This window comes from Cololabis saira, chromosome 21 (assembly GCF_033807715.1).
Source record: "Cololabis saira isolate AMF1-May2022 chromosome 21, fColSai1.1, whole genome shotgun sequence".
Taxonomy (NCBI): Eukaryota; Metazoa; Chordata; class Actinopteri; order Beloniformes; family Belonidae; genus Cololabis; species Cololabis saira.
This window is the reverse complement of record NC_084607.1, coordinates 13,768,607-13,791,530: the sequence shown is the minus strand read 5'-3', so window position 1 is coordinate 13,791,530 and position 22,924 is coordinate 13,768,607. Positions and strand designations below refer to the sequence as shown.

General features: G+C 40.4%; 2 protein-coding genes across 2 annotated transcripts; both read left to right on the top strand.

Moving 5' to 3' along the window:
- Positions 1-776: 776 nt before the first annotated feature.
- gpr146 (G protein-coupled receptor 146) lies at positions 777-8,865 on the top strand. The gene is made up of 2 exons (XM_061711798.1): positions 777-1,071; positions 5,819-8,865. Exon 2 carries the CDS (start codon positions 5,859-5,861, stop codon positions 6,858-6,860), a length of 1,002 nt encoding a protein of 333 aa, XP_061567782.1. The 5' UTR covers positions 777-1,071; positions 5,819-5,858; the 3' UTR covers positions 6,861-8,865.
- Positions 8,866-19,880: 11,015 nt separating this feature from the next.
- On the top strand, positions 19,881-20,945 carry gper1 (G protein-coupled estrogen receptor 1). The gene has a single exon (XM_061712214.1). It carries the CDS (start codon positions 19,881-19,883, stop codon positions 20,943-20,945), a length of 1,065 nt encoding a protein of 354 aa, XP_061568198.1.
- The last annotated feature ends 1,979 nt before the right edge of the window (positions 20,946-22,924 follow it).

The window sequence follows — 22,924 nt, the reverse complement described above, 5'->3', positions numbered from 1 at the left end:
CTGTCTGGACTTCGTGGATGCAACTTCCTTGGTGGGATGGTTATTCATCATTAATAACGGTAATTATAGTATATTAAAGAGCAAGAGTATTTTCATGGCGAGTGTAGTAATAACATGTGACATTTGAAAAAAATAAAATAATGCGTGGCCACGCATTAATAACTTGTGGCCACGCATTAATAACTCGTGGCCATGCATTAATTATCTCGTGGCCACGAGTTATTAATGCGTGGCCACGAGTTATTAATGTGCGCATTACTTTTTTCAAATGTCACCATAGGGGCTCCGTAGAAACCGAAGTACCTGGAGAAAACCCACACAAGCATGACGAAAACATGCAAATCGTGCTGCCAATTCAGTTCAATTAGATTCAATTCAATTCAATTCAATTCAATTCAATTCAATTCAATTCAATTCAATTCAATTCAATTCAATTCAATTCAATTCAATTCAATCCAATTCAATTTAAAAGTGTACAGACCACCTGCCAAATTATAAATACACCCTTTACACTTATGTACGGCTGAGCAACTATTGTCCTTGACACGCAGTGTTTTACTTTACTGGTGCATTGTGTGTGCCGTCCATTCAAACAAGGAGAGGATTGTTTATCTGCGTCCCCTCGAGCTCCCCTCGCGCCCCACCTTTCCGCGGCCTCGACCAATGGGAGCAGAGAACGGCCGCGCGCGGGCCCCGCGACCGCGGTGCGCGCCCCCGCGGCGGCAGCAGGAGAAAGCGGGGCGGGCACGCGCCTGGTGGGGGGAGGGTCACGTGTGTACACAGTCCTGCAGTAGTAAAGACGCTCCGCCGCTCCGCACCAGTCCCCGCACCAAAAGTTGACAGATGAGGAGCAACTGAACGGAAATCAACCTAAAAACCCATTCCCTCCGTCGTTTTCTTTTCCCCTTTCACGTTTCATGACCTCGTCCAGAAGCGGAGAGACTGTGTTTAAATTCGCCTTCCTTTTTTTTCTGTTTTGTGAAGCAGCTGAGAAATGCCAGTGGAAATGCTACATCTAAACTCCATGCCTCCGTAGTAGGTTTGTCATAGATCCAAACCTATACGTTTGCGGTGAGTTCTCTTCAATTATTATCTGTTTTTACCATCGTTAATAGTTCAGCTTTCGGATTATTTCCTTCTGAGGATCAGTAGAAGAGGATTTATTTTTCTTTTCCCCTCAGATAGATGGAGAGAAAGTCGCTTTGGTTGTGCCAACATCAGTAGCAAAACACGGTAGAATTATGGTAAAGCTGAAAGCTGTTTAAATGATGCAAATATCTTTGGAAAGTTTGCCTGAATATGTTTCACTGTAAAATCTAGATGTGCTGATTTTTTTATTTTGTATTTTTTTTTAAATCATTAAGCTTAAGATATGGTCTCATGTGCACATTCTGTGATTTTCAGCATTTTGTGTACCAGGAATTTCATGTTTCTACAACTGAACTATTAATCGGTCTCTGACTGGATTACATTTCTTCTTTTTTTTTTAGATTTTGCACAATAACTCCATGTTGCATCTGCAGTCAGTCAGTAGGAAGGCTTTTCAGCTTTACATTATGGTCAAGTCGTGTATTCCTATATCACCGTTGTCAAGTGCGGTGAAAGAAAAAATGTCTACATTTTCCTTTTTCTCCGCTTTTATTCAATTGTAGAATTGTAGTCAGTTTTAAGGAGATGTGGAAAACAACTCTTCCTTTTCAGTTCAGGAAAAAAATAAAGCAGTTTAACAGAGATATTTCAGGTAAAGGCATGTTGTCAATAATTCCCCTTCTTCTGTTGTCACAACATCTTCCAGCGGGATTTAAAACAAATGAGATGTCATGAGTCTGTTTAGTTGGCCACAAGCAGTGTTGGAACCTGCAAGAAGGAAACAGCTTTCTAAAACTGAGCACTTTATCCACTAAAGTGTTTCTTATCTCAGGTTTCCAGTGGGGGTGATTAGTCATTTTTCCTCACACACAGTCTTGTGATGTGACAGTTATGTTAGAGGACTTTTTGTTTGAAATTCTTTTTTGGTTAGTATCCAGATTTAGTATGATTCATGAGTTATTGTATCTGTAAGTATCATTTCAATATTTTGTTTGATACTTACCTTTTTATTCCACACCAAGTTTAAGATGGATTTGACTGCTGTCTCGACGGGATACTCCTTAAGAATCAGGCTTTGCACTTGTCCTCAACTTCCCCCATGTGACCAAAAGGGGATATAGATGTGCGGCCGGGCTTACAGTCAGTAAGCCTGCTTTGTGCTGACCGTTGAACTCTGACTTTGTTGTTGTCTATCACGGCCAAAAATGCTGCCAGAAAGATATGGAGGACACTGCTGAGGCTGACCGTGACCTGTGTTTGACCAGAAAAAAATGTTTCTCCAAATATCATCCACCATTGTTCACTGTTGCAGTCTTTCAGAAGGAGCATTGTTTTGGATTTGTTCTGTTTTTTTGTTGTCATTCAGTCAAGATTTGTGGATTAACGGTTTAGTAGGACAAGTATATAATTGATGTCAACATCTGGCTTGCAAAAAAAAAAAATCTTGAGCTGTCCTGCCACTCACGTCTGGGGGCAGTTTATAGCCATTACAAGTGTTGTGTAATCTTATTTCCTTTCCGTAGTATTTTGCTTTTTGTTCCTTTTGTAAATACGGGAAGCAGCTCATGTGACATCACTCGCTCTCTCCACTTTCTGAGAAGAGGCTGTAAATTCCAGTAACAGTATATGAGGGGTGCGTGGTCGAATATGTCACACTACTCCCATCAGCCAGGGAAATCTGGCTTCAAAATGCGAAGACGTCAAGCCCATAGGCGTCACTGTTAAGAGATCATGTTTGGCAGAGCTGAAGCATGCTGAAGCAGGACCTCCCCCTCTGGGAATCTTTAACTTAACTACTTATGATGACAGGAACGTCAGAAAAGGCTTGTCCAAAGTCGTGTGCAAGGAGAACTAGACAAAGACTTCTCAGCTGGAGCCCTAAAGGCGTCCTCCTAGTTAGTTTCCTCCTGCAGACCTATTTGTTATTTGTCTTTCTTCTAAAGGAAAAAACAACAAAACAGTATGAACCACTTTTCACTGAACAGTTCATATCTAGGCGAATACAGTCTTAAAAAGACCACTTACATAACTTCTCTAATAGCACTTGACTATTATCACACTCACTAAAGTCAGTGTTAAAATGGGGGGTGGGGTGTTATCTCACATTTGGAGCATTATTTAATACTTCATAGCCATTTTCCACTGTATTTATGGTTAAGTTCAGACATTACAAACCGTTTGGTTCAGGTATTGAAAGAAAGTTGCTTGGGGAGGTTTAGGCATTAAAACTATTCAGTAAAGTTTTGGCATTTACATTTTTCTGATAGGATATTTAGAACAAGTGGCTGTAAGTGCAGCTTTTCGTACACTCTCGTAATAGCTCGATGTTGTTGGTTGTTGCACATACTTCAAATAATTTAGCATAATTAAAGAAGGTGTGAACGTTTCAGCATGATATGTCCTAGTCTCAATTGTAAACTGTAGTTTTAGTGCAGTATTAAAACATGTTTTAGATACCGTGTATACAGAGATAAGGAACAGGAACCCAGTCTTGTTAGTTAGGATTTTGACATGAGTTTATGTCTTTATAAGATCCATTATGACATGAAAGTGTGACACCATTTTAAAAATATACCCTTCAGCTATTGAAAGCGGCTGCATGAGCCAATGTGTTAATGAAAGGCTGGTGAAGTAATCTGTATACAGCAGGTGCTAATGAATGAGAAGAGCCAGCCACAGCGCTGTGACTTCCCTGTAATAAATCCCAACTTCCCCCGCGTCTTAACCTCTGAAGTGATGAGACGTTTAAGGAGATATAATGGCAACAGATTTAATGTACTATACATTGAACAAAGTGGATCTGATCAAAAGGACTGGACCTTTTGTGAAATTTGAGCTTTTTAGTTATATCTGTTTTAGTCAATGAGTCACTTAGCTGCTGTGTTTACAGGAGGGCTTCCCACTGCTCCTGTAGTCGTGACGACATGGGTTTTTTTTTTCTTTTTTTTAAAGTGTAACTCTACACTTTGCTCCTGAGCTCTAGCCTCCTCTACAGTCTCATTACAGATGCAGTTCACTGTAGACGAGGGCCAGAGCTGCTACTGCGTGTGTGCGACTACAGCTTAAGGCCAAAGAATGAAAAAATAAAAAAGCCCCTCTGTAGTATTGTTACGTAAGAGGAACAAAAAAAAAACGTTTTCCTTTAACTGGTGTTGCTACTCATCTTCCTGAAAACCAAACTCCTTTCCGACTCTTTGTTCCAGGAAGAGGTTTCCAGAACATTCTGCACAGACTGCTGCAAATATTTTGCTAAGATGGATTTTGTTTTTTAGAGACGAGAAGTCAGACATTTATTTAATTTCAGAGTAGTTATGACTAAAGAAATAGAAGACTCTAGAGTCGGGTGACTTATCGATGCAAGTCTCTTTTGACATGACTGAACCTCATAATTGATTTATTTAAAATTACTTGACATATTTATGAATATTTGGTGCTCCATCAGCGTCCATTCAGAGTACTGATGGTGTAACCTTTCATACTCCAACTTACAACTTGTTCTCCACTGACCCTTCAACGAAACGGGCCTCACATGCATCTCATTCTTCATAAATCTACCATCACCGCATGCCAAGCCCAGTCAACTTGGGAGTACTTTGGACACGAGATGAGTACGCTCAAGTCAAGGCAGCAGCAGCAGCAGCAGCACTGAATCTGTCTGCAGGCTTTTCCCACTTTATCTTGCTGCTTGATGATCTAAAGTCCGCTGCTCTGCAGAGGCAGCGGGGCCCTCGCCATGTGACGGCGAGAGAAAGAGATGCAGGGGCAAGGCGAGAAAGAACCAGCTTGCCAAGGTGTCAAACAAATGAAGTTTTGTATTCTTCCACCAGAACAAGGACTTCATTTCGTGTGGCCAGACAGGAGAAATGGAGGGGATGGAGGCTGAGCGAGCGCATTAAGCATATTGTGAGGCGTTTGTATTCAGCCAGTCAGATGCAGTGAAGTGAAATTAACAATGTTACCCGCGGAATAATAGCCGAGTCGTGGCTGACATGTTTTTGTGTCAAGGCCTCGCCTATTCCTCTTGCCAGAACAAAAAACAATAACACAGAGGAAATCTGCTTAAGTTAAAGGAACGGCTATACTTTTGACAAAACACTGAGACATTTTGCATTTTTGTGCATAATTACAGTACTGTTGAATTTTTGTTTTTAGTCTCATGAGTACCGTATTTTCTGGACTATAAGCCGCTACTTTTTTCATAGGTTTTGAACCATGCGGCTTATACAAAGGTGCGGCTATTCTGTGGATTTTTCTTCCACCGCTAGGGGGAGTGCTAACCGGAATTAGAATAAAAACTAAGACAAAATAAATGCAAAGAAGAATACGCTACTTCTTCTTTAGCAGATAGAAGTAGAAGCAGATTTCAAACAGATAAATAGATGAATAAATACCGGTTATTTTCTCTTGGTTCTGTCCAGTTTTAATCAGCAAAGTTGCTGCCGTGTTAAAAGACACTGTTAGGAAAGGATCTATTTAGGTACAAACATGTACATCATTTACAGTTCAAAATCCTTCTATACATGTAGTAAATATCTAATCTAACAACATAAATATCTGCGGCTTGCATATCTTTTTTTCTAAATAGAGCGGATGCGGCTTATATATCTTTTTTTTATTGTTTTTTTACAAATAGAGCTGATGCGGTTTATATACATGTGCTTATATGGCTTATAGTCCAGAAAATACGGTATATTACAATAACTTCTTTCTCCCAACTTTCTTCCTGCAGTCTAAAAGCCGAGGGTGTCTGACCAGTGTCGAACCCAGCGATGTGGATCTGCATGGTTTACAATGAGACAGATACCAGCGTGGACTTCCGGCTCTGCCAGGACTTTGGCCTCATCCTGTCCATCTTCTCCGTCATCTACCTCGTGGTGTGTTTCCCTCTGGGGCTGTGCTACAACGTGCTGCTGGTCCTCGTCAACCTGTCCAACAAGGTGTCCATGACCATGCCAGATGTCTACTTCGTCAACATGGCCATCGCGGGTCTGGTGCTCAACGTGGTGGCGCCCGTGGAGCTCCTGAGCTCCACCTTCACCCGCTGGCACGCGTGGGAGTACAACAACGAGGTCTACATCACACTCCTCATCCTCTTCAACATCTCGTCCCTGGTCATCATGTACTCCACCACGCTGCTCAGTCTGGACTACTACATCGAGCGAGCGCTTCCCCGTACGTACATGTCCAGCGTGTATAACACCAAGCACGTGTGTGCCTTCATCTGGGGCGGTGCCGTGCTGACCAGCTTCTCGTCGCTGCTGTTTTACGTGTGCAACCACATCTCCACCAAGATGGTGGAGTGCTCCAGAATGCAGAACAAGGAGGCCGCGGACGCCATCATGATGTTCATCGGCTACGTGGTTCCGGCGGTGGCCGTTCTCTACGCTTTCGTGCTGATCCTGCGCATCAGGAAGGAGTCGACGCCTCTGGATCAGGACTCGGCCCGCCTGGACCCGTCTATACACCGGCTGCTGCTCGCCTCGGTCTGCGTGCAGTTTGTGCTCTGGACCCCGTACTACACCACCCTGTTGGTACACACTGTAGCGGGCGCGCCCGGGTACATCACTAACGCACATTACTTTCCCACCTACTATTTTGTGCGGTGCGTGTCCAAACTGCTGGCTTTCTCCAGCAGCTTTGCGATGCCTCTCATGTACAGGCAGATGAACAAGAACTTCTCCAGCAAGCTGCAGCGGCTGCTCAGGCGGCTGCACTGCAGAGACCAGTCCTGCCCTCACGAACGCTCCGTAGTGCAGCAAGTGGTGACGTGAGACCCCCCCCCCCTCCCATCTGGGAGATCACAGACACCCCCCCTTTACCCGCCTCCCAACCTCCCGGCATAGCCAGCACTTACTCCCCCCACCCCACCCCCTCTTCCTCCTGCACAGAGCCAGTATCTGACTAGGCTTCCTCAATGCTCTGGACTGTGTTAAGAGCAACATAGCTAACTGTGGAATTTCCTGTCACTTTCCAGAACTTTATCTGATTTATCCAGTTTTGCAGTGATGGGATAAACTAAGCAAAACCACTAAGTGCTGCTCTTATTTTTGATTTTGTTTTTGTCAATGATTACTCATTGCTCTACACCAAGATACTGCTTCTTAAGGGTGGTAAAGTTAGTAAAAATCATCCAGTAACTAACACCAGTTTCACTCAACTGTGTAGCTTCTTAGGAAACAGTCTCCAAACGCTATAATGTCATACTGGGTGTGGGTTCATGTTGGGAATCAGTATGCAATTTTGACTAATGCACAACTGCCTAGATAACACTGTAAAGTCTCAATATGCTGTGATTTGATTTGATTTTAGATCTTTATAGAGTCACAGCATGATGCTCTCCACAAACACAACCAATAAGCTGTCAACGTAATTATCACGTGTGTTTCTAAGCGGAGCCCTCAGCACCCCAGCAGTGATGGATGGCGAGTGATTTATCAACAACCCACCACAGCTTGTGTGACAAACCTCCGAACCAGCATGTGGTTCTACCAGTGAATAACATTTTTTTTTACTGACTCAAAACCTCAATCACTTCAATGAGCAAAAGGCTCTCCTCATCATGTTCAGCTGAGCTCAGTTTCCTTTCAACTTAAATGTGCTTTGATTTCTCCATCGTCGGATAAAGCCAGCTTTATCTTTACAATGGTGTAGAATATTGAAGCGCTCTTTCATGAAATGTTTTTCTTGTTCCATCAGAACCAGAACTACCCTGTAGCTATAAGGGAATGTAGTTATGAAAATATGTTCAGAATGTGGTTCTGATCCTCTCTCAGGCATAGAGCGATTATTCCCACATGTGTTGAGCTCCTCATCAGATCTGCTACAGTAAATTTATGGGCACCCTCACCACTTTGAAACCAAAAGAAATGCTCATACAAGGATTCAGGGTTCAGACATAACCGGTATACCTCTTGAGACCTCTGTTGAAATAATTTTTACAGGTTAATCATAAGCCATACAAAATCAACTCGATAACTTGAGCTGCCACCTCCGGCACTCACTCCATGTGTGAGTTTAGGATGCAATTATCTTGTGCAGGAATCGTGCATGCTGAGCGTCACATGGGCGCTTCGGCCCCGTAGGGGGCCTTGAGGTGGCGGCACGTGCATTTCCTACATTTCACATGAGTGCTCGGGAGGTTTTGTTTAGTGGAAATATTCAGACTTTCATGGTCACAGTGGAAGCGATATCAAAAAGCCTCCTGTACATATGAAACTCTCACACACCTGACACCTGCTAGAGTGTGTTTGAACCATAAACGCTGCTTTGTTTTCCAGTCTGCTACAAAGTAAAAATGAGCAGAAGATTCATGTAGTGATGGACCCAGCTTGTGAAATGACAAATAAAAATATAGCATAGCACAATGTCTGTTGCATCACTACATTTGTTGTTTTTTTGTTTGTTTGTTTCTGAACAAGAGGGCGAGTTTGTTTTAGTCACCTTGTGAACAGATATACAGAACCTGCCAACTAGGACATTCACTTTTATAGAAAAATCAAAAGGTATTAACAACATTAACTTCTAGTAACAGACAGCAAATAGTCATCACTTTAGACTGTAATTAACAGTTTATTATTAATGATGCAAATATCTTTGGAAAGTTTGGCTGAATATGTTTCACTGTAAAATGTAGATGTGCTAACTGATTTTTGATTTTTTTTAAATCATTAAGCTTACGACATGGTCTCATGTGCACATTCTGTGATTTTCAGCATTTTGTGTACCAGGAATTTCATGTTTCTAAAACTGAACTATAAATCGGTCTCTGACTTTCTTTTTTTTTAGATTTTGCACCATAACTCCATGGTGGCATCTGCAGTCAATCAGTAGGAAGGCTTTTCAGCTGGAACTGTGTTTACATTTTAAGCTACAGTAAAGAAAATAAGAAAAGAAAATAACATCTTGTACATGCTGTGCCACAGTTAATCATTATTTGAGCTCAGTTCAAAGTCCCGGTGCTTGCTGTTCATTTAGAGATGGAAGACGACCTCTCGTGCACAGACAGATGTATGATCACACAGAGGTCATTTATTACGATGCCATTTATTTTTAGCCATTGAGCTGATACATGACAATAAAAGAAGTCAAAGACTGGTGGCAATTCTTCTTTTTTATTTTACAAACCAAACTTTAATTATTTAATCTGTCCTAAAAATTCTAACTAAATTAAAGTGACTTGAATCAACTGTTTCCCTGTTTTGTCATTTTACCACACTTAAACACAGTTTCATCTTGAATTGTCTCTTCAATTCAATGCTACTCAAAAAATTATGTTATTATTCCCTGAAAGAACATTCATTAAGTATTTAATTATTTTTGGCATAAAGACATTTTGGATTGAGGCCACTAAAACCAAACGCGGCATGCGTCATGATAATGAGGCGGGTTAGAAAATCTGCATTTGAGTGGGACTCTTATTTGTATCAAACAACAATGTTCATACAGTGAATGTAAGTGATGTTCATACTTTACATGACCGTTAACCTGCACTGTGCTAATGCTAAGAACAACTGCAAGCAGTTTTACTTTGGACTGATGTGGTCATATTCCATCAAAGTTTGGTAATGGTTCCAGTGTAGGGTATGACTTTAAACTTAAAGATTTAATACAGTACAGACCAAAAGTTTGGACACACCTTCTCATTCAAACAAATGGGGAAGTGTGTCCAAACTTTTGGTCTGTACTGTATGTATGTATATATTTATATTTATATACATTTCTCCAGTCATTGTTAGAACATGAAGCTGTTTCTACGGCTATCTTCCTCAGATGCAGGACCTTTATAATTCTTGCCAGAGTTAATAAATAACAGTCACCGCATGGACTTTCTGTGTGATATCTGCAGCTGGAAAAGAAAGCATGATCAAACCTATAACTCATCCAACTGAGATGGCTGCTGTCTGAGAGACGTTTATTATTTCAGAGGGAGCCTAATTTTCACATCACTGCAAACAAGTCATCATCTCTCAGTTCACTCGGTGGCTTAAACACGTTAAAAACACATTTAAAGTTGTGGCGTTGAACATAAGCAGATGTATGTCTGCTGTTCAGAGAAATCCACGCTCAGATCCAATGCCTTCTTAATGTATACAAGTGTTTATGTATTAAAATCTGTATATATTGTATACGGCTGATTTGCAGGAACATACCATGCTCTTATAAAAAAAAAACAGTATTATTTTGAGAGCTATACTGAGGTTATGTATGTAATCTATTGTCAACCAAGCTTGATTAAATAAAAAAAATTATAAAATAAATATAAGCTTTCTTCACTTCTTCCCTCTTCATTTGATGATGAGAAAATATGGTGAAACATTTGCTGTGCAGACTTTAGCCAGAAATGTGTGACTGTTACTTGGTTAAACAAATAACATCAGTGACACAGAGAAAAAAAACTTGTTATACTTAATTTTTTTCTGTTTAATCATAAATAATCATCATTTGTGGATTGTGAGTAATTCCAGCTTTCCCATCAGGCCAGGGCAATGGTCAGCTTGTGCTAATTCTCCTCTTCCCTCTGAGATGCAGCTATAGTGGGTGTGAGGTCGGATGCCACAACTTGGAAGGACGTCTTACCACAGCACACAAACTGGGGAAAATAGCAGCATTCCTTACATTCAGGAAATTGTTGTCCTCTGTATAGTCTAAGACTGCTGCCACTCTGGGTGAAACAACAATATCGCGTTGGCTACATCTGATAACAATGCTGCACTCACAGAGCTCTGCGACTAAGTAAGAGCAGAAGATGTTGCATGAAGAACCTGGTGGAGCTGAAATTATTAGGCTCGGGGGAAAAAATCAAACTGTAGAATAAGATGTGTATTGCAGCCAGACCCTAAATGGTAACAACATTGTGCTGCGTAAAACATTGTGTTAAAAACATCTTAAAAACCAAAACAAGACAAACATTTGAGATAAAAAGGAGGACAAGGAGTCTTTCACTCTTTTACATCTGGAAAAGACATGATAAAGGAGTAAATTAATAAGGTCATGGTTGCTTCCCCCCTCCGAAGTCTGGAGTTCATTAAACTGAATGACTTCATATATATATATATATATATATATATATATATATATATATATATATATATATATATATATATATATATATATATATATATATATATATATATATATATATATATATATATATATGGGATACATGGGGAGAAAGAGAGGAACAACATCCTTTTCAACCACGTTTTTTCAGCTCTCTCCAAATGTGCTGGTTCAAGTAGGTGGAGTTTTATCCACCCTGTCCCCTGCAGGCTGCTTCCTTTGAAATCAGTGTTGTAGTATTGTGCTACCAAGGAGCCATTGACCCTTTTTTGACAACAGTGCGGAAGTGAAGACAACTACAATTCCTCGACTGACCACTGGGAGGCTGGCTCCAAAAGTCAGTCAATCCACTATTTGACATTTGACCCCCATGTTTAAATGTCTGACAGAAATAAATACCCTCTCATTCAAATACAGCCTCGGTCAAAATATTGGTTTCCATAGTAAGATTTCATATCGATGAAAACTGTACAGGGGATGATGTTTTTTGTTTTCGTTTTGTTTTTGTACCACATTGGGTAAAATGATATAAAGCAATGAATGTATGCATCGCCAGGGGTGTGGTCTTTTGATTGACAGCGGGCATAGTCAATGAATGGCGGCCATCACTTTTATTACTTTGAGCTCAGCCAGTTCAGCTCTTCTTGAAACAGCCTACAGTATATCTGCTACTAGCAAAGATGGGAAATTGGATGGTAAAACCAAGAAATCTGGATAATTTGATTCAGATCAAGGCCTGTGATGTCACAGCTCTTTGAAAACTTCTCATTTCCATATGCCCTCTGTAAATCTGTATGCATCCGTATATACACAATATACTCCTGGTGTTAAACACAGTTTTTCACTTAGATTAAGTGCTTGAATCCCACCCTGATGCACCATTGCAAGTAAAGTGAAGTTGCTTGTAAAACAAGTCTGCAACACACTTTCTTTTGAAAAAAAAGTTCAATGAACTGAGAATTGTTACATATTACAGACCATTGCTATTATTACTTTACTATATTAATATTATTTAACACAATTTAAGCATATTCACTTATCTATTCTTGCAGATGGGAGATATATTGTTGACATTTATATACATTGACTTACTATTGGCAGGTTACAGTTCTGACCTTTCTGAACGTTTACATATTTATTGTCTTTGTGGAATTTTGAGATCCATAAAGGAGATTAACTGACTAGTCTCCAATTTACTATAGTGGTCCACACTTGTAGCCAATAGCATCTTCACGAAGAAGACAAACGACTCAAGGAAGTTTGTTTTTCAAAAGAAATAGCCTGCAAGCTATTTTCCGATGCTAGCTCGCACAGTTCATGTGTTCTCTCTGAAATCCACCACACAACTGGATTTTTTTCAACACGAGAGACAAAACAGCTGGAAGGAGGAGTTTCACAATTACATCAGAGAACACTTGAGGTTCAACGAATCGGCTCCCGGACCTATCACGAGTGCACAGAAGCTTATGGAAATGAGATGGAAGTGACAAGTCGGTGTTATCTGAACGTTTTTCAGCTCAAAACCACAAATATATGTTTTCAAGCACACAAAAAAGTAAAAAAGTACCAGGCTCTCAGTTCCAAAATGAAAACAGATGTACTCTTTTAATATGTTACAATATACACACCATCATCTGGTGAAACAAAAGTAAAAATGTGGATTAAATCAACCGAGTGTCATATAACACCGTTTCATATTGGTTTCCTCATGTTGTATTGCAGGGAACGTTCTTAACTGCACAAGCTGCACTCTTGAAAAGCAGGAATGCTGATTTAGCACAGTATTTAATGTGTTGCATTAGCCTTAATGTTGTTTTTCCCCTTAAGAGGTTTAGCCAGACCTAAAGTATGAGGGTCAATTTCAGCAACGAACGGCATCAGACCACCTACGTAGACTGAACATTTGGCTTGCAGCTTTATATGTTTTGTTTGGCACGTTTCAGACTCAACCTCCGACCACTGTTGTTTTTCTTGATATGGCTGAAATTGGGCTGCACAGCGCTGAGACGAGAACAAGACTGCGCAGGTTAGAGATAGTATTTCAGACAAAGTAAATGGAAGAGAACAAAGGACGTTATTTAGTGCATGAAAGATAGGCGATATAAGAGGATGTATAAGAGGGGCTGCTTGTAAAAGAATTCCAAAGAAGAGAGGCGGAAAGAGATGAAATATGTGCATACGGTCTGAACAGATAATTACCCTGCAAGTAGAACATACTTCTGGTGAATAAAGCAACATAATGAATTGTTCAGGACAGAGCACATGCTTCAGGGAGGAGCCTTCCTCTTTGACCCACCACATCATTACAGCTCTGTGGAAACAAGTGGATCAGGGCAGATGCTGGAAAAACAACCTACACTTCCTCTCTTGCCAGTCCTGTTCTTTGATTCTCATCTTCACAAAGAAAAAGCAGAAAATTAAAAATAAAGACTCCCTGACATCAGCTTAATGTCAAATATTGGCGTAGAAACAGTGCTATGCAGCTCGACTAAGCAGGATGTTCCAATCAGAGTTTGTGGTTGTGGCTGCTGGAGGTGCTGGATAGAAGCAGCAGCACATCAGACTGGTAAGTGGAGGCAGATGACGCCCTCGTACCCTTCCTCCTCTGGACCTCCCACTCTTTCTTCCACAAAAGACAAGCAATTAAATCCCACAACTTCCCATTAACAACACCGTTAGTTTTATCTTTTTAGTCACGTGCCACTTTAAGGTGAGGTGCTGAGCAAATGGATAGTAACTGTAATAACATGTTTTTACAGCAATGCTACACTTTTGCGGTTATGATCATTGTCATAATAAAAAGATGAGACCAAAATGAAATGTCTGAATCTTCTTGTGTCCTCTGACATTTGAGAATCATTTCCTGTGCATCCTTTGCACAGTTTCTCAGTTTAACATGCCCCCCTCTGATAAAGCTACTTTATATCCATCTTCATAACCATATGGGTTCTTTGTTGTGACTTCTGTCAAGCTTGTCCTGGTGAATCATTTCCTACAACTTGCAAAATATGATCCACTTTTTAATGTCAGTGGGACACCTTGTGGACACAAACGGGGGGTGCATCATCTCGCACAACAATTAAAAGTGTTTATGAGTCGGGGTGGGATGGGGACTACATCTTTAATTGAAGCACACACGGCAAATTCATAAACATGCAGATTCCAGTTCAAGGGCAAGAGATGACAAGCTCACTTTCTTTATCTGTGCAACTAAAACAAAAGACATACGAATTAAATCATTACAATAAAAAATAGAGAAAAAATAAAACATTGCTATAGTTTGGTTTTTCAATATTCTTATATTAGCAGTTCCAATATATCATAAATGCAGTCATTTTTATGAGATGCAAGATCCTCTTTGAATAGGCTGGCCCTGAATTAACGTTTTCCATATGAATATATCTGGAAATAATTAGAGGGCTGGTTTATTCTCGTCTTCTGAGTTGTCTTGATGTATAAATAAATCAGTGAGTAATAATATCATGTATTTGCCAGTGACTTGGGTCCAACAACTACTGTATTTCTATCAGCTTTTGGACAAAGATGGTTATTCTTACCTGCTGTGATCGCTTCCTGTGTTTGAGTAATCCTCTAACTTTCACCACCACGGAAGAGAACAGATGTTTCCCTTCATTTTTCCTCTCATTCCCTTTTCTGAGATAATTTCTTACTTCATTTTTTACTAAAATGAGCACTATAGCATGCGTTGCGTTTGGCTCATACACACTTGAAAATACCAAAAAAGGGTTGAAAATCTGATTTTAAATAAGTGGGGGAAAAAAAGTCTTGATATGGGAGCATTCAAACTTCAAACTCTGCTTTCTTCATTTTTCATCTGAGCCTTTTCTTATTCATAGACTCCTCTCTTCTTTTCTCTTCTCCCTTTTATCAAAAGCTCAAACTTGTTTGTGCCGCCGGGGTTTCTCGCTGCCATGGTGACCCCGTTTTTCCGTGCCACTCCATACCCTGACTATAAAAATCAGCTTCTTTGAGGCACAAAACCAAGATATAGTTCTGTTTTCCAAAGTGACTTTCTCCATGTGTACATTGGATCTTTTAACTATTCACACTATCATTATTACATTATCTAAACATACTAATGAGTTTTGTCATAAGTCTTTAATGTCTGAGGTCCTTGCATTTCCCTTTCTAGCCGACAACCTGTGACATGCTGCTAGCAGTTAGAGCAGTAAAATAGGGACAGAGCCAAAGAAAACCAAGTCATCAACTCGTGGTCTGCAGCTGAGGGAAAACATCAAATAGGCTATTTAACATGCTGGTGTCCAGCAGTGCAGTGCAAACTGTATTGCTTTGTTCACCACAGGATAAAAGACAATATAAATGTGGGAATTGTGAAAACATGTTAGAGCCGCGCTGGGCTGTGTGAGGGCTGAGACGTCATCTGTCTTCAGCCACATTACATGCACTTGTTCTACTTCATTTCTGCTGTTCTTCATATCATATTCAGAGATGCTGAATGTTGCATTGGTGCACAGCACAGCTAAAGAAGCTGCAACCCCATCTGCCCTGGCAACCTTAAAGACAGAGCTTTGACTTATCTGAAGCCTCTGTCTGTCTTTGCATTAAGTAACTTCCCATCCTGTCAGGATCATAGAATCAGAGCTTGTCTTTTGAAATAGAAAGAATAATTCTCCTTCCTTTGAAATCTGGACCCTGCTTGATTTCTTTCAATTTTCCCATGTTTTTGAACTTTTACTAAAGACTAATTAAACATCCCAGAGTAAGGACAATCTTAGATACGATTAGAGGGTAAGGTGGTGAGGACTGCAGAAACGATCAGCAGGACTTACTGTATACACTTCAGACCGTTCCAAGAGAGACATCAACATCATCAAGGACACCGCCCATCCAGCAGCACACAGACTGTTCTCCCTGCTACATCTGGAAAGCGCTACCGCAGCATGCGGTGCCACACAAATAGACTGGGAAATAGCTTCTTTCCACAAGCCATCAGACTTGTCAACAAACTGAAGAAGATTCCATGAACATTCCAAGAACATGTTACTTTGCACTTTACATTTTTGCACCTTACATATTGCACCTACACCTTACTGCACCTTAAATATTGCACATTTCGCTTCACCTACCTCCCCAGCTATCAAGAAGAGATACCTCAGTACGTCTTTTATTGTTGGAAGTCTATATGTCTACCTTTGTGTCTATTTATTGTTGATGACTGTATTTTCACTGTACTTCGCTGATGAATGTGGTTTGTGTGTGTGTGTCTGGTGAAATGCAATTTCAATCCACTGTGAAATGCTTGTTACATAGTGAATTGACAATAAAGTACACTTTGACTTTGACTTTTGTTGGGGCCTAAAAACACGTGAATGGAAGCGGTTGTATCAGTCCCATTTCATCCATAGAAGTTGACCGCAATTATTGCACAAACTGCTGTCAACAGACAACAAAAGGAAGAGAGTTCATGGCCTCTGCTACTATTTTCTCACACATTTATACAACTAATCTACTTCTACAGAAGCCGAGGCCATGACCTCTCCTCCCGCTGCTTCTATTGATAGTAGTTTGTGCAACACTAAACTTCGACTTGTGAGAAGATAGCACTGGCTGAAGTTCCTCCAAAAACAGTGCATTTTATGAACTTTTTGAACTTTTACAATGTTTAAAGAACTTTGGTTTGTCTGTGCTGACCTGAAACTATCACTAAGTAAATAATGACATTTTTGTTGTCTTTTTGGAAGCTTAAAATAGCATCTTGACGTTTTTCTGTTGCCCCCTGTGGTAGCATCAATTGCCTATTTGTTGCAGATTCCTTTACGTTCCTTTCTAACTCTAAATTGTTTCTTTTCATTTAGTTTTGTCGTCTTCACAATGAAATAGTAAAGACCCACCACCCCCCCTCATTTAGGTTTTTGTCAAGCTATCAATGCACCTCAATTTTGTTAGATTTGGTGGTTTATTTGGGATCACTGTTTCATGACAGTTTTAGCCAGGCCGTGGCTGCATAGCTTTGATGTGGACAGATGGGCCCACATTTGACTCTTGAATACTTTGATACACAGAGGAGCTCATGGTTGATTCAGTGACTGTTAGGTGCAAGTCATGTGACCTTCTCGGCATTATGTTAATGCACTCAATTTCTTCAGACTGACAAACTGCCAAATCTTGTTGTTTTTTTTGTTTTTTTTTAAATAAAGGTGCTCATACTTGTTAACGATCAAATGGTCGAATGCATTTGACTGTAAATATTTTTGGTTAAATAATAACGTCACAGCATGAAATGACATGTTATTTATTTGTGGTTATATAAATCCTATTTTGAGATCTAGGGTGAACCAGGTTATTCTTTTTTTCTGATTTCCTGAAAACCTTGGGATTGAAAGATGGTGTACATTTGCACAACTGTGTGGCTTTGTTGTGGCACATCATAATTGAATGTGGACGGTCATTGCGCACATATAATATATAGTTAATCCATCCCAGATGCCAAAAGGACATTACACCTGCCGGCCTCAGATCAAATAGGTCTCTACAGTCACAGCCCAGACAGGTAATGTTGTTAAAATCATGATACTGTTACTCCTTGCCCAGAAGCCAAGAGCCTGCTCTGTGTTACATGTATTTAGAGTCAAGGCTCATGGTTTAACTTTTGGTTGATGAGAATGTATTAATAGCACTGAGAATAAACATTGAGAGATCTAAATATTTTGCTATGTGTGGCAAACATTTATGGATTAATTATATTGTCATATTACTGGACAAACAGATTCATGAGCAGCATGTAAACATGACCCTTAACGACCCAGGTGAACAAATACTGTAAAAAAGTATAAGTCGTTTCCATAACAACACAACCGTGGCAAGGCAAACTCCACCTTGCACTTATTTACCATGCACTCTTTTTTGGGGGATTAAAATCCACCCTCACTGGGTTGTGTTCCTGGATCTTTGTGGAGGTTAAACGACAAACATGCTTAAAACACAAACTGGTGGGAAAGAATTTGGAGGATCTGCTGAAGCATTGTGACAACACAAGGGGAGTCAGATCATCCCTTGCCTCTCTGCATCCCCGCCTTCCTCGCATCCCCAGACAGGGTTGGGCTAAACAGCAGGTGGTGCAGAAGAGAAGCCTGGACATGGGGTCTGTAAATCTCTGACTCTGACTCTGCACTGGACAAGCGTGGAGGAGAAATAACTCCCAAATTCAAAGTAAGTGTACTTGTTGATCACAATATCTTTGTTGCTACTTTTAGAAAACTGCAGCCTCAACTTAAACACGAGATCTTCATCGTTTCCTTATAATTCGATTTCACGAGTTGTATGTTACATCATCAGCTCGCTCTTAGTTTTTCGGTCTTAGTCTTTCTGACGTTGTTAGGATGGTCCAGATCAAAACAAAGAAAAAGTTTAGAACAAAAATATCTACTTAAAAAGTGTTGTTGGAGTGTTAGAATCAAGTGTAATCAACATTTTTAAATGGATAAAACCATCTCTGAATTGATTTTTAAATAGCATTGATATTTTGTCAAATAATTATTGATGGAGCGTTACTTCGGTTGGTCACTGAATCCTTTTATCTTATCACTGCTGAACATATGCTATTCAGAACTTTCATTGATAAGTTTGGCGGTTTCAAGCAAGTGTTTGAAAAGTATGATAAATATTTTGCTCTGTGTGCTGTACTTCTACGCTGTGCATGGATTTATTCAGTGTTTATGTTTTTAATTACTGCATGAGGAGTGCTTTTAATAAGGGTGCATTAATATTTCAGAGGGTTTCCTCTGGTGGAAATAAAACCCAAAAGACCCTGAATATTCCCTAAAGGTCATGTTTACCAAACAGAGGATAGTATTTCGGGGAGCGTTTCAGATTTGGAGGCTGAAGATGATCAAGACTTTGGCAGGATTTTTTGCTTTATTTATATCCAAACCAAGTGTGATGTCTGTTGACTGGAATGATCAAAAACAGAGGACTGGAAGTTTTGTTCTTCTTCTCACAAATTAATAGCCATAAAGTCTGTGCAAACCAGTTGGAGGGAGTTTGAATTGTCGGGATTTTAAAGAAGGATTTCAATGCATCTGTTTAAGTCTGGAGCTTGAATGTTAATGTGCTTACATAGCCGTATGCCGCCCATTATATCCCTTCTAAACACTTTCATCAACCAGGTTTTAAATGAAAGGCTCGATTGAATTCAACAGAACTATTTTTCTAAAGCATTTTATAACTGAAAGGTGCCCCCCACCCCCCCAAGTCTTCCCCCGGTTTTACTCACGTTTTTCTCTTTCTTTTTTCTCTTCTTGACTCCACAGCTCAGGTGTCACAGCAATAGCATACCTGGCCGAGGCTTGCTGAATAAAGATCCACATGCACTTGAAGAGACAAAGCCACACTCCAATCAGACAACGCAGAAGACGAGGATAAACCAGCCGTCTAATCTCAGGACCGCAGGCCGGACGCTCGGGATGATGTGACTCATTAGAGGGAAAGGCCAAAGACGATTTTTAGAACATGGAAGCGCATCTGCTTTGCATCAATAATTTACTGGCAGATGAAACTTGATGTCATCATGGGTTCAAACATCCCATAAATGTTTCTCTCAGCTCACATGGGTTCTGACAGCATGTCGGTACAAAATGGATGAATCTCTTTTCAAAGAGGCAGAAATGGGAACTACCATGGTTTAATGATGTAACGGCTACTCTTGACTTTAATGTGGCCGCTGGGTTTGAGACCAGCCAACTGCATTCAGCATGGAAGGGCAGACAACAACTCTGCTCTGGAGATATGACAACAATACAGAACAGGTGAACATCTCATACGAGTACAACGCTACAGATTTGAGTGAAAACTCTGACAAGTACCAGTCTTACATTATTGGTCTTTTCCTGTCCTGCCTGTACACCATCCTCCTTTTTCCAATTGGATTTATCGGTAACATCTTAATTCTGGTGGTAAACCTGAACCACAGAGACAAAATGACCATCCCCGACCTCTACTTTGTGAATCTTGCTGTAGCAGATCTCATCTTGGTGGCAGATTCCCTCATCGAGGTCTTCAATCTGAATGAGAAGTATTACGACTACGCCGTCCTCTGCACCTTCATGTCGCTTTTCCTGCAGGTCAACATGTACAGCAGCATCTTCTTCCTCACGTGGATGAGCTTTGACCGATACATCGCCCTGGCTAGCTCCATGAGCAGCAGCCCTCTGAGGACTATGCAGCACGCCAAGCTCAGCTGTGGCCTCATCTGGATGGCCTCCATCTTGGCCACCCTTCTCCCTTTCACCATTGTACAGACCCAACACAGGGGCGAAGTGCACTTCTGCTTCGCCAATGTCTTTGAGATCCAGTGGCTGGAGGTAACCATTGGCTTTTTGGTGCCTTTCTCCATTATCGGTCTGTGTTACTCTCTGATTGGCCGAATCCTCATGAAGTCCCAGAAGCACCGTGGACTGCGACCTCGGCGGCAGAAAGCCCTGCGCATGATCGTGGTGGTGGTTCTGGTGTTTTTCATCTGTTGGCTGCCGGAAAACGTCTTCATCAGCATCCAGCTGCTGCAGGGTGCAGCCGACCCATCACAGAGGACTGATACCACGCTATGGCATGACTATCCCCTCACAGGCCACATTGTTAACCTGGCAGCTTTCTCCAACAGCTGCCTCAACCCCATTATCTACAGCTTTCTTGGAGAAACCTTCAGGGACAAGCTGCGTCTCTTCATTAAGCAGAATGCCAGCTGGTCAGTAGTAAACCGCTTCTGCCGCCACAGCCTTGATTTACACCTCCCCGTGAGGAGCAAAGTGTCAGAGGTGTGACTGAAAAAAAGGAATACAGTTCCTCAAACATATGTACCCAGTTCCTTCAACTGTTATTCAGCTTTGCGTTTAGCAGCAATTCTACCTTTGCCTGCATTAACGTGCTCACTTTTTGAATCAAAACAAGCACCCTGTGACCCAGAGGAGGGGGAAAATGATTAGATGTCAGCATTTCTTGCATAAATCACAAACACAGGGAACAAAAATATCATCTGCACCATCATTTATTTTGTTCAAGTGAATTTGGTGTGTATCAGTTGATGAAAAGCTATTGGCAAGCAAATGGCAGAGGCAACTAATTTATGAATGAACTTCAGAGAAGAGGACAGCTTTTGTGTGGCACACCGCTGGTAAAAATGTGAAAAAAGAGGGATCCCCTGCAGGAATATGAAGACTGGATGCTACTACACAGCCACATGTGGAAGTGCTACATCACGCAGAATCGAATCAGGCAAACCATTTGAGCTATAGCGCTGCATTTTCTCCGCCTCCTTCAGAGACACTACAGAAACAGGTTTTCGTGCTTTAATTCGTTCAAATTAATTCCATTTATTTAGTTTTAGTTTTCTTTTTTCACCTTATTTATGTTTTTAATCTAAAAATGTCATAATGTAAAGTTAAACATCCCTTAGACCATGCAAACAAATCCTATTATTATTATTATTTGATTTATACAAATAAATCTCCACTTTAGAAATATGGAGAGAAGGTTTTCAGTAAGACATTGGACAAGGTGCATAAATGATACATAAACACAAAATCTTCACATATGTATTTTCCTGCACACAAACTCAAGTCAGAATAGGCAGCGAGTATTCATGCACTCAGCAAACCATGAGGACACACGTTCTCGGAGAACTTTAAACCTCATGTGCTGAAGTGGAAATGGAAGAAAAACATAGAATTTAAGACAAAACCAAACAGACTATTTTAATGATGACCCTCTTTCATATGATAGCATTTTTTTCTCTCATCATTCCTTTTTATATTGAATTTTTATGGTGGTTGCTATAAGTGACTGCACAATTGCATAAGGGTGGCTGCTTCCGTGGTGTAGGACGACCTCGCCAATGCAGGTTTAAAAGGGAAACGAGGATTTAAAGATCATTGTGATTTCCTGTCACCAGATGATTGTTTTCATAAAAAGTGTGGGGAGCTGGGTGTGCTATAACTCTGACGTTGTCCTTTTGTAAACTGATGCACTTTTTGACCTCTCATTTGTAATACAATCTTTTTTCAACATCTGAATGGTCAGTTTCACACTTGGTAAAATTGCACTTCTTCATTGTTGTTCTGTTCATTGTCATGTCTATGAAGTTATGACTCAGACCATGTTTTTCTATTTTAAAATGTAATTAGGGACGTGTCTACATCCATTCATGGATTAAAACTGGGAGTGGAAATGAGTTACACATGCACCATGTCAAAATGATTGAGATTTATTAGAGATTTATAAAATACAACCATCTAATTGCACAACTTAATAAATCTTGTGTAAAAGATGCTTCCTTTGTGCATACACAAAGTTTTTGTGACAAAACTGCACACATCATTATGCATGCGGTCTCTCTGATGCCTGGAAGCAGCCTCACATCTTAACGAGCTAAGATTGTATACTTCCCAACTTCTTCAAAATCATTCAAATGTTTTGAAGCAAATATAAGAATAATTGCAGGTGCGCAGCTCAAAGATGGATGCAATCCACAGAATTATTCGCTCCCTTGCCATTTCCTCCCAGCGTGATTGCAGAGCTAAGAGGCAGGTGGTGTTTTCCAAGAAAGGATTGAGACTGAGAAAACATATTATTCACTGTTGACAACACGGAGCTGCTTCGTGCTTTCAATCTGCAACATATGTCACATTTAACAGCAGCAACCAGTGTGGGATATCAGTAAATAACCTGTGCTACACAGTATGCCACGTATTTTATACTTCATCTACATACTTCATGCGTGTCCGGTTCCTTTGAATAGTTTTTT